This window comes from Microplitis demolitor, chromosome 9 (genome assembly GCF_026212275.2).
Source record: "Microplitis demolitor isolate Queensland-Clemson2020A chromosome 9, iyMicDemo2.1a, whole genome shotgun sequence".
Taxonomy (NCBI): Eukaryota; Metazoa; Arthropoda; class Insecta; order Hymenoptera; family Braconidae; genus Microplitis; species Microplitis demolitor.
Genome location: NC_068553.1, coordinates 970,360 through 986,508, shown reverse-complemented (window position 1 = coordinate 986,508; position 16,149 = coordinate 970,360). Strand labels below are relative to the sequence as shown.

The 16,149-nt window shown below is 31.6% G+C and overlaps 3 protein-coding genes across 3 annotated transcripts; all 3 read right to left on the bottom strand.

Moving 5' to 3' along the window:
- Positions 1-60: 60 nt before the first annotated feature.
- Positions 61-3,080, bottom strand: LOC103574739 (uncharacterized). The gene is made up of 3 exons (XM_008554248.3): positions 2,428-3,080; positions 963-1,781; positions 61-520 (listed from the first exon to the last, which is right to left on the bottom strand). The coding sequence occupies exons 1-3, from the start codon at positions 3,046-3,048 to the stop codon at positions 167-169; spliced, it is 1,794 nt and encodes a 597-aa protein (XP_008552470.1). The 5' UTR covers positions 3,049-3,080; the 3' UTR covers positions 61-166.
- Positions 3,081-4,870: 1,790 nt separating this feature from the next.
- LOC103574752 (uncharacterized) lies at positions 4,871-7,519 on the bottom strand. The gene is made up of 2 exons (XM_008554264.1): positions 6,941-7,519; positions 4,871-5,501 (listed from the first exon to the last, which is right to left on the bottom strand). The coding sequence occupies exons 1-2, from the start codon at positions 7,517-7,519 to the stop codon at positions 5,247-5,249; spliced, it is 834 nt and encodes a 277-aa protein (XP_008552486.1). The 3' UTR covers positions 4,871-5,246.
- Positions 7,520-12,351: 4,832 nt separating this feature from the next.
- Positions 12,352-15,439, bottom strand: LOC103574753 (transmembrane protein 41 homolog). Its single transcript, XM_008554265.3, has 3 exons — positions 15,276-15,439; positions 14,830-14,950; positions 12,352-13,108 (listed from the first exon to the last, which is right to left on the bottom strand). The coding sequence occupies exons 1-3, from the start codon at positions 15,307-15,309 to the stop codon at positions 12,472-12,474; spliced, it is 792 nt and encodes a 263-aa protein (XP_008552487.2). The 5' UTR covers positions 15,310-15,439; the 3' UTR covers positions 12,352-12,471.
- Positions 15,440-16,149: the final 710 nt, after the last annotated feature.

Genomic DNA, 16,149 nt, shown 5'->3' with positions numbered 1-16,149 from the left:
TTCATTAATTTTATCTTTATAAAATTTTTTAATAAATAGTGAAATCTCAAACCAAACGACTCTTGTCTTAAATAATTTTTTAATTTATTACAAAAAATAATTAAAATTAATACATTTTACTTTATAATATTGAATACAAATATTTCGCTTGCTTTAAAAACTAAATTTAATTTGTATAGACTTTAGCTACCACCATAATTGCGATAATTGTCATGAGGGAAGCTTGTAACGAATTGCCGAAGCTCTTGTATTGTGACAAATCTGCTTGAGGTGGCGGAAGTTTTGCATACAATGATCGCATATTGATACTCAGTACAACGCCATTGTCCAATTTTTTAATGACCTCAGCTCTCAATGTTGCATTGGTCTCAATTTGATAAAGGCCAACTGTCGGGTTTTCACTATTTTTCAGCAAACCTTCGATCGATGTTATGAGATCTTTAGTGTTACTTGCTGACAATATTTTACCCACGTGTAATGGTTTGTTTGTTACTAATTTGTCTGCTGCGTAAACTAATGCCTGTAATTATGTAATTTATTATTTATTTCGTGGATCACTAAAAAGCAAACTATTGATTGGGGGGGGGGGGAGGTGTGACAATTGTCAATTATATGGGAATCCAGTGAAACTCATTCCGGAAAGTATAGATATACATAAGAATCCATGGGAATCAGTATAGGAAAGCATGGGTACTTGGATTCTTGTATGGGGAACTATGAATACCTGGATGCCATAAAAGAATTAAACACCGGAAATCGCGATTACCTAAATTTATATACAAAAAGTACAAATAGCAACTCGGATATTTTAACTTTCTGTCGATTTTTACCTCCTCTCTTCGAAAACTAGTCTAATTGGGCGCCATTACTACACACTATCATATTACAAGAGATGACTTGTTATGGTTAACTGGGGTTGTTTGAAACAACTTTTAGCAACTGTTAAAATATATATTCCTTACCTGATATAAGCAGTCACCGTAATGAACAGCAGATATATAATGCGTTTCACCAACAACGGGGTACCTGAGAACAACATTTTCATCAATGACAACATTGTAACCTAAATCTTCAAACTTTTTGTTCCAATTAATGACCGTCATTGATTCGGGGAGGGCTAATTTCCCAACTGTACGACAAATTCTTACTTCAACTCTTTTATAGCTCTCATTACGATACTCATTACTAATTCCAAAGCCTTGTTTTTCCAAATAACAGTCGAATGCCTCCAAGCCTTCATGATCATCAAGATGGTTGCTCTCCCGAATGTTTAACTTCTCAAATGGGCACTTTGATGCAGATTTTCCGCTATCAATTTTAGTACGTATAGTTACTTTTTGATAATCATCATCAGATTCTGGGTAATTTTCTGTTTCAATTGTCTCTGCTCTGGGAAGAGATGAAATAATGAGAGCTTCATCGAATTTAAATTGTGTTATGTTGATAGTGTCTCCTGGTACCAGGTAAGCCCATTTTTTAGCAGTTGGTACATTTTCTGGCTCAACCAATTTATCTGGTAATTCTGGTAGTTTTATCAATTCAAAATCTCTGACTGCATCGCTTTCCATATGATCGAAAATATCACTTTGATTTTTCGGTTGAAAGCTTTCAAATTTAAGAAGTGAAGATTTTAAATCTTTCAAATATTTTTTAGTCCAGGTTTCAAGTTCTGTGTTATTTGTTGCGGAGATTAAGGGACCAGTGAAAATGGGATTCTTACTTGGGTAATTGATCAGATGCTGTCGAAATTCCTTTGCTTCTTCCGTTTTATAAATGTAAATCTGTAATTAAATTTGATGATGAAAATAATTAAAAACGTAAATAAAACTAAAGACTGTGCCTTTGTGCCTTTTCATAGAAACCCAAAGCAGTAATAGGCTAAAATATAATCAAGGAATCAGAGGTGGATCTTTTCCGGAGATGCTTTTAATGAACAGACACCATTCACGGGATGGGATCTAACCAACAGCCACCATCAGTTCAATCTCTTTGGAGCAACACCCCTTCCATATCAAGAAATAGAGAGATGTTCTGGTCAGGGATGTGCTTAAAAAGTAGTGGACATCTTCCGAAGGTGGTTTCAATGAACAGACACCATTCGTGGGTGAAATCTAATCAACACCCATGACGAGTACAACTTCTTTGGACCAACACCCCTTTCATCTCAAGAAATAGTGAGATTCTGGTCAGGAATGTGCATGAACAGTAGTGGACATCTTCCAAAAATGGTTACAACGAATAGACACCGTTCACGAGTGGGATCTAGTCAACAGCCACCATGAGTCCAACCTTTTTGAACCAACACCCCTTCTATCTCAAAAATAGAGGGACCTCGGTCGGAATGGGCTTGAAAAGGTCTACCCGTGGCCCCAGTTAAAATATTTTTATCTAAAACACCCTATTAAACTATTAATTCAATTTTCTTACCTGTGCCAAACAATTTCCTTTAGAAACTGAAGAAATATAATGAGTCTCACCGTCCCGCTTAGCCCTCACAATGGCGGTTAACTTCTCAAAATATTGAATTTCATTTTTTTTAGCTGGCAAATCGTCGTCATTTATAACTTTAACATTTTTTTTTATTCTTTCTTCTTTTATATTACACAACTCGAACAAAATACAAGTGTAATTAGTGTTCAAATATTTACTGTCAATATTAAATGCACCCCGATTGATAGAGTCATTTTCGAAAAATTTGAATACACGATTTTTTCCATTATCATTCCAAGAATAAAAATCATCAATATGAACTGCCGGATCAAGAACTGAATTCAGCGGCTCCGAGCAGATGAATTGTCTAACCCCCCATTTTGGTGGATAATGAATTACTTCAGTCAATTTTTTATAAATATCTGGATATTTTTCAAGGTCGTTAATAATATTACCCAATACTTTTGTTTGATTTCTATCAGTATTTCGCCTATTAACAGTGGCACCAATTGCTACATCTTTTAAAGCAACGTATTTTTTTCCTTCACTTTCGATTATTAATAATGATACGATTATAAATAAATTTGATATGAGCACTAGTTTACTTGAAGGAACCATTTTTAAGAATGTTGAACTATACTGTGGATTTTTTTTTACTGTCGGCTTTTTATAACTAAAAAAATAAAAATGGAGGAGGCAGGGAAAAAGGAGAAGTAGACGGGGTTTTTTAAAAGTGTTAGTAGATCGCGGGTTTTTTATTGGACGTTATTTATGGTATCAATGGCAGTGATGATTAATGTAATTAACAAAGTGTTCTAAGTGGCTTTAAAAGTATGGCCTATTTAATATTGCCTTGGGGTTTTTTAATGATGTTCTTGATGATAATGGATGCTAAATAAAGGTAGGAAATTACAAAAGACGACGAATATTATAAAATATCATATTTGTTAACATAAAATATATATCCTTTTCAAAGGTATCCATTGTGGAAATCAAACTCAAATTCTCGTATGAATTCTTACATGGCGTTGGATGGATTTACATACGATTTTTTATAGGAATCCAGTATAGATTTTTGCGTAATTTCCCATAGGTATTGGCAGAAGATTTTGGTTGCTGCAATAACTTAACGTAGCTCAACGCAGTGGTTAGTAGCAAGAACTTAGGATCGGATAGATCCGGGTTCAAAACCAGATACCAGAGATTTTTTTCATCAACATATAGAAGTTAGTTTTTCGCTTACTACAATGATTACACCACTATACTTTTTTCATTGAACGCCAAGGCGCTCTATTTTCAACAAAAGTGCTGCCTTTACACTTCCGGCGGAATCTCTATAAAATTGTCTAAAATTTAATGTAATTTTAAGAGTTTATAATAATATCCTAACGCATTGAGTAAAAGGTGCTTTTGACGAGGGTGATTGGTTCACGAACCATTAGGCGAAGCAACCGAAAAAAAGTATTTTTATTTATTTAATAAATTGGAATTTTTTTGTGTTCTTAGAAAATTTTTTGATCGCTAAATTGATAATATTTGAGTTTTATTAAATTGGAAGGCAAACGCATGAGCAATCATATGAGTATTTCGTTACGGACGCATTAATAATGATAAGAAAATCAAGTTAATGCATTACGTTGAAAGACCATTAGTCATTAAAATTATAAATATATTTATTTTGATTAAAGATAACAAAGCAATGACAGACATTAATAGGTGAACTAATAATTGACTATTGGAAATATTTAACACGAAGAATAAAAGTTAATAGAATACAGAAAAAAAAATCTGGGCGTCGATTGACCCTGCGGGCCAGCCCCAAAACTTCCCGCTGTTTTCGACCTCAAAGAGCTCGAAAACATTAGTGTAGATATATTTTCGAGCTCTTCGAGCTCGAAAATGCTATCACATGCATTTGTTTTTTTACGATCTTTTCAAGCTCTAACAAGTTACCTGTTATGGCAATCGACGCGTTTTATTGAGTACTAGAGCTGATTAGATTTTGAAGTCGATCGTATGAGTCGTTTCTGAGAAATCAATAAAAAACTAAAAAAAAAATTTTTTTTTTTTCGTAATTCGCAAATATTTTCGAGTCTATGCGATCAAATGATTTTACAAAGAGTTTACACACACACACACACACGCACACACACACACACACACACACACACACACACACACACACACTCGGACATCATTCTGAAAATAGTCAGAATAGCTTCCTAGGACCTCAAAACGTCGACATCTAATGAAAACTCGATTTTCGAAAATCGGGGTGAAAACAATAACTTCCCAAAATTTTCGAAAATCGTCGATTTTCTTACCGGGAAGTTAAAAATTATGATTACAAATATACCCGACTAAAAGAGATTATTTACAACGATATACAGTAATACATAAATTTTATATAGATATATAAGTATTCATGATGTTGTGAGAAAACTATCTTTATTTCAATATAATTATGGAGAATTTTAAGCATATACAATTTCACGCAATTGAATTCATATTTGTGAAATAGTATACTACGCACCTACACGGAGAAAACAAAACAGGTAATTTTTCTATGTTACATAGTAATATTTCCTATGTTCGCATAGGAATTTTTACTATGCAAACATAGGGAAATTTACTATGTTAGCATAGGAATAATTCCTATGTTGTATAGGAGTTATTCCTATTTTGACATAGTGAATTTCCTTATGTGAACATAGGAAAATATATCATGCAGCATAGGAAAATTTACTATGTAGTATAGGGAAATTTACTATGCAACATAGGAATAATTCCTTTGCTACATAGTACTACTAGTCTTATTAGGGTGCCAATTCTGGAAGTGGTTTTAATTCTAGATCAATGATGGCCGCATCATTGAATTGTTTGAACACTACGTTTCTATTATTGAAATCTAAATTGCGTAATGATTGATGTTCGTTGCTTAAATAATCATTGACCCAGTTTTCAAGTGTTTTATTGTCACTTGATACTAAAATTCGACCAAACTGTACTGGATTTTCTTTCGAGGTATCGAAGACTTCGGTTGATGGTTTAGAATCCTCGAAAACCAGAACCTGTAATAGAAATAAATATTAAAAATTACGTGAAATCATAAAAAATAATGACGAAAGAAAAGCTAAAACTTTGAATTTGCTTGAATAGTCGAAGAACTTAAAAACTCAGAAAGTAGTAAATCACTTAGGAACGTAAGAAGATAATAGTTAATAACTTGTTTTCTACTTGAATAATTACAAATAGGGAGATCCCTTTTATACAGTAATAAGGCGAAGTCGCGTCTTGCCATTCTATCTCGAAGTGGCCTATTCATCAGTAAAGTAAACTAGTACTATGGTCCAGCCTTTCCAAGCTTAGTTCACTTAGTATTTTCATTTCCTCAGATGAAAGAAGTGCTTAGCCTACAGAGCTACGAACTCATAGTAGCTGTGGTTAGGCACAACATGTCAATGGGATAAGTTTTTGAACTTACCTCCGGTTAACGTCAACCCTTGTTTATTACTTGATTATATTTTTCGATCAAGGGTATCTTCTGATCCAAGAGATGATGCAAATACGTGTGTACCACGATGGGCGAGGAAACGGCCTCCGTAAAAAGAGATGTACATTTGAAAGTAACTGATCTTCAGTCAATGATCAGATCTGGTCTCCGATCAATGACCAGATCGAGGATCTTTTTTCATGTGGGCCCAAACCAACAGCTACTATGAGTCCAAACTCATAGAATACTAAGCATTCGATTTTCCTTATGCTGGCTTGGAAAGGATTCGGACATTGTACCAATTCCATGCATTGGTTGAAATACATACTAATTGGCCAAATTGGGACGTGGTTTCATCTCATGTTGAGTAAGAGCTGATTGATGTAACGAGACCGAAGTCTTCCTCCTCTTTACAGTAGACTATTTCCTTACCTATCCAGGAATACATGTTTTGCTAGGCATCTCTATTCCCGCCCCGGACAACATTCTTAGTCGAAAAATATAATCGAGTGATGACTAAAAGTGGACGTTGACCGTAGGTACGTACATAAATCCTCATTGTGCATGGTATTTAACCACAGCCACCATGAGTCCATATCTCTCTTGAGCCAAACACTTACCACCATCTCAGGAAATAAAGTGAATCTAGTCGAAGTGCACTTGGAAAGGCTCGCCGTGGTACAAGTTACTTGTACTGGTGACCAGGTTACTTCGGGGTGAAATAGTGAGATGCAAGCTCGCCTCAATACCCTAAGAAGAGTCCTCTCCGTTTATAATCATCCAAGTTGCAAGCAAGCTATTATCCACTGTTCCGTTCCTGATGAATGTTTCTCTCTCCGATCTCTAAGCTACTATAATTTTAAAGCCAAATCGAAGCCAAGTATAACTCGTTGTTCGGTAAAAACCGTTGTAGAATACTTATTTTATCCTAAACCTACAAATTTTATCGCCTCTTATTCAACCCCAGGTTTTTCTACACATAATTTCCAACGCTGATTAAAAATAATAACTTCTTACCTGATATACACAATAACCCTTCAAAATTGCCGAAACGTAGTACGTCTCTCGCTCTCTTCTCATTGTAGACACTCCCATTTTATCAGCTGCTAGCTTGACTTCTTCTGGTAAATCATTTTCTTTCATCAAATCATTCGAAACCGTCTCTTCAATTTTCACATCGCAAGTTTTGAATGCCACACACAAGTACTTTCTATTGACATAACCTTCGTCAATACCCAGAATACTACCATTCAATTGATTATTCTTATTTACTATCTTATTCGTTGCATTACAAACTATAATATTTGGGTAAAAATTAGAATGGTCCGTCTCATTGCAATAATACATTGTAGTGTAACCTTGATTCCGTGAATAATCTAGTATATTTTTTTCAACATACTTTGATTTTATATTATCATCGAATAGTTTACCGACTATAACACTAGTAGCGTCATTCAAATCAACGCCACTAATGACATCACCAGCAGATAAATTAATTAACGGAATTTTATCGCATTTTATTTTGGTAAAGATAAGAAGAAATGTTAAAATAATAGAGATTATATCAAAACTATATACTTTATTATTACGATCCATTATTGAAGAAATTTGAATGATAACTGATAGAGTCGGCTTCAACAATGATCTAATATGTAGGATAAATTGCATAATGCTCTTACGTAACGAATTAGTTTAGTGTTTTAATAATGTGTTCAAGGAAAAATAACCAGATGTGATATAATCTAACGGGGATTATGATATATGTGTAAAAGAACATATTGTTAAATAATTATTACTTATTGTGGATTATATACATAATTGTCTGTATTCGTGACAGGAAAATTAAAGTAATTGGAATTGATAACACGATGTTACAAATTTTGAAATTTTTGAAAGTAATATAATAATTATAGAGGGTTCTTGAAAGACTTTATAGAAGACCCCTATTATATGTAGGATTTTTGTAAGAATCATATACAAAGTTCATAGGCATAAAATATGTATTAATCATGAATTTAATTGGATTTTTATATAGATTTTATAGGACTCCGGTCAGAATCTTTTGTAATTCTCTTAAGAATTTTATACGATTCCTATAAAATTTTCATAGGATTCTTGTGAGGATCTTGTAGGATTGCCGTAAGGATCTTACAGAATTTTCGCAAAAATGTGATAGAATTTCTATATAGATTTTATAGGACTCTGTCAAGAATCTTGTAAGATTCCTGTAACGATCTCATATGGTTCCTATAAAAATTTTATAGGATTTTTGTAAGAATCTCATAGGATTCCTGCAAGAATTTTATAGGATTTCTGTACAGGTCTGATAGGACTATAGAAGTAATCTTCTAAGATGTCTGTGAGTATCTTATAAGTTTTGAGCAAATCTTAATTAGACTCTTGTAAGAATCGCGAAAGATCCTGTATAGAATCCATTCATCCATTTACTTACAGAATTTCTCCCATGATTCATGTAGGTACTTCTCTTACATAAATTAGAGGTGGGTTAGTCTTACAGGATTGATTAATTATCAATTGCTATATTTCTAGGTTATAAACGAAATTAAACAATACTTATAATTTTAATTAATTTTTATTAATTCATTTGTCATACTTCTGCACATAAAAATTGCAAAAAATTATAAGAAACAATATTAACTGTACAAACATAAAGTAAGGGGTTCAATTTGCACTCGAAATTAGTGAATTTTCACCTATTTCATTTCTTCATGTTTACAGAGTAGAATTGTATGCTAACATATAGCGTATTGTTACGTATGAAACTCCGTAAACACGATAACTCTCAATAGATACATTTGATCGGCCTAACTTTTTTAACTTCCCGCTAAGAAAATCGATGGTTTTCTAAAATTTCGGGAAGTTATTGTTTTCACCTCGATTTGCGAAAATCGAAATTCTAACGAATGTTGACGTTTCGAGGTTCTAGGAAGCTATTCTGACTAAATTCAAGATGATGTCCGAGTGTATGTATTAGGGTGCTTCATTTTCGTCCAAAGTATTTTTTTTTGTTGCTCATCAAGCAAAATATTGTTTTTTATGCTAAAACGAAAATTCCTTCCAAGTTTGAACTCTTAATTCCAATCCTAAGTACTTTCCATTTAATTTCAAAGATTTCCCATTTAAAATACACGTAAATTAAATTACTTTTTTTTTTTAACTTTCTAATACTCAGCTGCATTTTATGATATCGATGTGGTTTTGGTCGCAAATTGTAGGGCATTTGGAGTTCTTCCTGAAAGATCAATACTGATTTATTAGAAAAGGACACTACTATTTCAATTCGGATAAATCATCTTGTCGCTCTTTCATTGAATGTTAATTCTGATGGTAGTAATAATGTTAATAATTTAAATATTTTTTATGTACCTCTATTTTAAGATTCATTACTTAAAGAAGTTAGAGAGTTTCCGCTATTGATGAGAGTTTGTATTCATTAAACGAAGTAACGAGTAACTTCTGCGTACATAGAGCAAGCGTTTAAAGAATTAAAAGAGTTATTATTAAGTTAAGTGATTTCACTTCCTGCGAGTGTTGATTACTTAGTTAAAGCTCATCTTAAACTTATTGATTGTGGTGTCAACATTTTTGAACGCGAATTATTAAAATTCGTTAAGAACCACTATGCTAATAAGCAGAATAATATTAAAATAAATGGTAATCCTGAAGACAAATTGTACAAGGATATTGTGAACCTAACGACAATTTACTCACTGAAAATTGGAGGGGACAAGGAAATGGCATGAAGCATAACAACTGTGATTGGTTAGATTCGGATTGTCATTTACTCAATGAAGATATTCCCACCTATTTCAATACTGAGTCATTTGATTGTTCTGAAATTGATAATAATAATGTTTTAGATAATATTGTGTTCCGTCGCGGAATAATAGTCTTACATTAGTTTATTATTTTTACGTATATTTAACGAATTTACCTTACGTGCATGATTCAGATATGCTCGTACATGATCCAGGCATGGCTTTGCACGATTCATGCAAAGACCCGCATGATCATGCAAAACCATGTTCAATCATACATGGTCATGTGTGACGAGGAAAGCATAGTTATGCATGATTCATACAATATCATGCATGGCCAAGCTTAATCATGAATGATCATTCATGACACCGCATGACTCATGCAAAGGCATGCCTGCCCATGTAAAATAAAAAGTAGTAATTAAACATATAAAGTAATTCATAAATATTTATGAATTTCTAATATCATCATTATTATGATTGTCATCAAATTCAACAAAGGAAATTATAAAGTTTTTACTTGCAGTCGCCTTACTGTCATGTAATCAATAGCAGTAATTAGTGTATAATTACCTGATTTTTTTTTTTTTCTAGAAAGACGAGTGAGGGAAAAATGCTGTTACGCACCGTAGAAGACAATACCCATACGGAAAGCATAAACTGCCCTCCGTGTGCCGGACTCCTCCCCCAAAGATGTATTACTTACCATGACAGTAAGCAATGACTGTATCTTCGAGGGCCCTACCGGCTAAAAATCTCACTCTCTTTCTCTCCCATACCTAGTACTGCGGAACCGCGTAAGCATTACTTCACAGTACTAGGCACCCCCGCTGCCTTCGCAGCTACCCCTCCGTCACTTCTTCCCTCTTCTTCTCCTTCAGGACCTCTCTCACAAACACCGTCATCGTCCTATAATTGTCTGCCGTCGCCAACATCCAAGTTATCACCAGGTCAGCGACATTTGGCACTTCCTTCTCGTTCTGAAAACGCAGCCGTATTTCAGACCAACGCTGACAGAAAATATTAGGTGTACAAAAAAGTTCTATCCGTTTTTTGTCAAAAAAAAATATATTTAAAAATTTTAAATAAAATACAAATTTTAATCAAAATAACCACCATCAGCATCTACTACCCTTTGCCAACGCTCAGGCAACTGATGGATCCCACGGCGATAAAGGCTTGATCTTTTGTCGAAATGAAATCATCTATTGTTTTTTGCATTTCGTTTTCATTTTGTAAGTGTTTGTCAGCCAAGTAATTTTGCAATGAACGGAATAGGTAAAAATCACACGGTGCAAGGTCTGGTGAATACGCCGGGTGCGGTAAAACTTCCCACTGTAAATCATTTATAGTGTGGTGGACGATTGAACTTCTATGAGGCCTGACGTTATCATGCTGCAGTATCACTGGTCGAGGTTTTTGTCCCGCAAATCGTCTTTTACTGTTGATTTCATCTGCTAATTTTTTTAATTGACAACTGTAGCGTTCTCCAGTAACGGTTTCTCCTGGTTTGAGTAACTCATAATATAGCACGCCCCACTAATCCCACCAAATACAAAGCAATATTTTTTTCCCAAAAACATTACGTTTTGGTGTTGATGTCGTTGGTTGTCCTGGGTCTACCCAATGTTTTCGACGTTTAGGATTCTCATAGTAAACCCACTTTTCGTCCCCTGTTACAAGTTTCCACAAAAAACTTTTTTTTTATGTCGTGAAAGCAACGACAGGCAGGTGTCAACTCGTCTCTCTCGTTGTTCTGGAGTTAATTCATGAGGTACCCATTTTCCTTCTTTTTGAATCTTACCTAAAGCATGTAATCTTTCAGAAATAGCTTGTTGAGTAACGTTTAACTTTTTCGCAAGTTCTTGTTGTGTTTCTGCAGAATCTTGATTCAGTAATTCTTCCAATTTCTCGTCACTGATTGTTGAAGGTCTTCCAGAGCGTGGTTTATCATTTAAATTAAAATCTCCGTTTGTGAATTTCCGAAACCATCTTCGACAAGTACTGTCATCAATAACACTGTCACCATAAGTTGCACAGATTATTCTTTGAGCTTCAGCAGCACTTTTTCCTTGATGAAATTCATATAAAAGACAATGGCGGATATGCTCATTACTTACTTCCATTTTTAACTTAATAAAAAAATATATATATCGAAGATTAATATATTAAAAGTTTGATGAATTTAAAGAGTACAAACAGCTGTGCATGTACATATACGTATTCATAGCTAACCTATAAATAGCTGTTAGATAACTCCATCTTTGAAAAACGGGTAGAACTTTTTTGTACACCTAATAATTACCTGATTACTTGGTATCAGTTCGACTTTCTTCAACAGTAAGCACTTTTCCACGTCAACTAACTTTTATTATTTTGAATTAAAAAATATGAAATATTGTTGTTGAAAAAAAAACTATTCTATGAAGATAATGTCATCTGATAGAAAAAAAACATCTGGAAACCATCTTATCCTACTAGTTAACCCTAAAAATTTTCGCTGAGATTTTAAACTCTTTGATTCTTTTTCGATTCATAGAGAAGAATTTCGTAACTCGAGTAAAGAAAAATAAATTCAAGCCCGAAAACGATTCCATTCACATAATTAGTTTTATTACAACCAATAATACAAGTCATCGTTAACAAAAAAAAAAAAAAGTTACAATCTTTGGAAGTATTTTTACAGCTGTTTCAATTAATTACGTTACAGTCATTAAAATAAATAAATTCACTATTTAAAAAAAAAAAAAAAAAAAAAAAAAACATTATCTAATTATATTTTTTCTGTAAATTATTTTTAAATAAAACAGGCAGTAATGAGAGTAGTGCAAAAATAAATAACATGATAATACTATTCCAAGACCAAGCGTCGCTGGAAGAGGTTAATTTGTTTAATGTCTGTCCGGCTTGTATGGCAACAAAAGAAGGCGGGGCAACACCCAGAAATGTCCCTAGACAAAAGGGCATTACGGGGACACCCAAAACGGGACTTGCTAAATTAATAAACCAATTTGGTAACAAGGGTGTTATGCGTAAAAATAACATGTAACTTAATAAATTATCTTTATGTTTGCTAACAGTCTTAGACCACGTTTGTACTTTTGTCGGGCAAAAATACAATAAAATTTTTTTACCCAATAGTGATGACAATAAATAACAGAGTGACGCACCGATGGCGCTGCATGTACAGACTAAAATAAGAGCTAGGGAAAAGGGAAACAAAAAACCTGACAATATCGACAGAAATATTGATCCAGGAATGGCGAAAGTCTGGAGAAATATGTAGGTTATAAACAAACCAGCCAATACTTCTATGTAGTAGAGCTCTTTGTATCTTTCTAATAATCCACCTAGATTTTTAGCGTCTTCTATATTTAATGGTAGTTTTAAATGTTTACGCTCGTCTCTAGTAACAAATAAAACAAAATGTTTTTTTATTTTGTTGTAATTTCAATAAAAAATTATTTATGAGGTAAAATGAACATATTTCCTTATTATGTTACAATACGGTAAAATTTCAACATTAGTGCAATAGGTAAATTAGCCATAATAATTTAGTAAAAGTTCAGCATTTATTGGGTCAAATCATTCACTTTTGAAGCAGTAATTAGTAGGCTGAAAAGTTCCCGAAAAAATACAAAAATTCTAGGAAAATAATATAGTATTATTTTTCTAATGATTCGATTATAAACTGTGATTTTTGCACACCTCAAGCGTGAAGCTGCGCGTATGCCTTAAGATGAAATTATTTTTTCGGCTAATTTACTCATATTACATCATCTTTACATTTTTTTGATTACACTATAAACGGTTCAATTGTATACTAGTTCAAAGATAATTTATTAAAGAATAATTCCGGCCAGGTATTGTCGAATCATTCCATTGATAAACAGAAATGATTCTAATCCAAGAAAATCATGCTCTCAATTGTTACGTATGAATCTTCGGAACCACGTTAACTTCCAAATAATATAATAAGAAATAGTTGGTCTAATTTTTTAAATGTACACATGTGAGATGAAAAATCGAAAAATTAATTTTTAATCAGACAAGTGAAATTAAAAATTAAAAAATTAGTTTTTCAATTGACACGTGGGTTTAAAATTTTAAAAATTAATTCTAATTCAGAAACGTGGGATTAAAAATTAAAAAATTACTTGTTAATTCAAACATGTGGGATCAAAAATTGGAAATTACTTTTTAATTTAGATATGGTACGCAATCAGATAAGTAATCAAGACAAAAAATTTGACGGCACTTATAACAGGAAAGAATACTGTTTTACTTGACCAAATTTAAATATTTTCAAACTCACTCTTGATCGTCAGATATCATAGAATTTGCAATAAAAAGATCATTCGCAGTTGAGACACTCAAGAATTAAATTTTTTGAATAATTTTCAGTGTAAACAGAGAATTTAAAATTAAAACAACACTAATCCGGTGTTTAGAATTTAAAATTTTTTATTTAATTTTTGATACGAAAATAGAAAACTAAAAAACGGAATGTAATTTTTTAATCCTCTTTAGCTATGGCTAATTAAAATTTTTGATTTACTTTTCAATTATTAAATATGGAATTTGAGATTAGAAAGAAATTTTTTAATCTGGTTTTCCGAATTGAAATTGAATATTTAATGTTTTATTTTAAAATGTAGATTTAAAAACTAAGCCATTACATTTTAACGCTACTTTACGAATTAAAAATTTGAAATTTAATTTTTAATTAAAAAATGTAGGATTAAAAATTAAAAAATTATTTTTAATTTAAAGATATTGAATTAAAAATTAAAAAATCATTTTTAATTTGTTTTTGGATTATGAAATATAAAAAAAATTTAATTGAAGCACTAATGCAATTATAAATTTAATGCGCTATGTGCAACCCTGCACAAGGAATACTTACATCATATAACAATATTTCTACAAATCACCGACATGATTATCGAAATATATCATTATTGATACTCATTCAATGCGTTATTTACCCAGCGGTATAAATATCATACTCACGTTGTCCTAAAAAAAAAATCTTGCGAAAAGTTATTAATTATTCCAAATCTAATACTTCATTTTACCTCATAAAAATTAATTTTACATAACTAAAATAAAATAATCAGTACTTACTCATTTAAATCAGGAAAATTTGTATAAACATACAACAGTGCAGTTAATGAGGTTAAAAATATTAAACCAACAGTTAAAATTGCCCGCCGAGTTGATATTTCACTCTGCGATCCAATAGAATCTTAAAAAAAAATATAATTCATTACTACAAAGTCACATATTTATCGCGATTTGTCCGTTCTGTTAGAAACAAAAAGTTATTTTCATAAATCGTTCGTGATTGGTCCACGTGATCAGACCATTATAATTTATTCATGTTTATTACATATTTATGATATATTTATCAACAAAACAATAATTTTTTTTCAAGTTATCATTTAATTATTTTTTAATAATTGTTTTTATTTTTAATTATTTTGTAAAAAATTTGTTTTTTTTTTGTTTTAATTGAGAATTTTAATAAATTTTAGGTTAAGGTAAAAAAATAATTTTAATAACAAACTTACCTTGATCATTTTTATTTATTGTCTCAGTGCTCATTATTAATAAATAATTATTATTTTAATTTTATGTACAAAGGTTGTATTGTTTGTCAGTGAACATTAAAGAATATATGCGATAAACTTTGTCACCCTTTGTGTGTAACCATCAATAATATTTCGATATCAGTTTGTCAATTTGAACATAAATTACCAAAGCCGCGGGTAGATGGCAGTAGAGTTGTAAGTTCTTAAAAAGCGCGGGAATCAAATTTAAATTTGAATTTGAATTCTATTACTATAGGTTTCAACGGTTTCTGCAGACGTTTCCCGAAACAAAAAACGAATTCTGGAGGTCAAAAAATTTAATTCCTTTGATCGGTTATTTACCGGACGAAAAATGATACGATATTGGCACTCTAAATCCTCAGAGTGAATTATGAGGCTTAAATGCAAACTCTTGATCGGTTTTAAATTTTAACGAAACTCAAAATCCTTGGAAAATAAATTATCGTTTTCTAGGCTTAGAAAATTTTCGAATTGGAAAAAAAAATCTGAGTACTTACAAACGTTTATATGTCAAATAAAATAAATTCATTTATTATTATTATTATTATTATTATTATTATTATTATTAATATTATTATTATTAATATTATTATTATTATTATTATTATTATTATTAATATTATTATAATTATTATTATTATTATTATTATTATTATTATTATTATTATTATTATTAATATTATTATAATTATTATTATTATTCGATTTTATCTATTCCTGGACAAACTTTTAATAGATCTCAAAAAAAATTTTTTTTTTATGCTTTCTAAATAATATAGAATACACTATTAACCATTTCCTTCTCAATAAATTATGGTATTTTAAAGAAAAC

What these genes read in the sequence shown, in the direction of transcription:
- LOC103574739 (XM_008554248.3), bottom strand. Translation starts at nt 3,048, where the DNA reads ATGGTTCCTTCAAGTAAACTAGTGCTCATATCAAATTTATTTATAATC. An exon ending in AAGGAAATTGTTTGGCACAG is followed by an intron (nt 1,782 to 2,427) that starts GTAAGAAAATTG and finishes ATTTAATTACAG; the next exon opens with ATTTACATTTATAAAACGGA. An exon ending in ACGGTGACTGCTTATATCAG is followed by an intron (nt 521 to 962) that starts GTAAGGAATATA and finishes ACATAATTACAG; the next exon opens with GCATTAGTTTACGCAGCAGA.
- LOC103574752 (XM_008554264.1), bottom strand. Translation starts at nt 7,519, where the DNA reads ATGGATCGTAATAATAAAGTATATAGTTTTGATATAATCTCTATTATT. An exon ending in AGGGTTATTGTGTATATCAG is followed by an intron (nt 5,502 to 6,940) that starts GTAAGAAGTTAT and finishes TTTCTATTACAG; the next exon opens with GTTCTGGTTTTCGAGGATTC.
- LOC103574753 (XM_008554265.3), bottom strand. Translation starts at nt 15,309, where the DNA reads ATGAGCACTGAGACAATAAATAAAAATGATCAAG. An exon ending in AATAAATAAAAATGATCAAG is followed by an intron (nt 14,951 to 15,275) that starts GTAAGTTTGTTA and finishes TTTTTTTTTAAG; the next exon opens with ATTCTATTGGATCGCAGAGT. An exon ending in AATTTTCCTGATTTAAATGA is followed by an intron (nt 13,109 to 14,829) that starts GTAAGTACTGAT and finishes ATTTGTTACTAG; the next exon opens with AGACGAGCGTAAACATTTAA.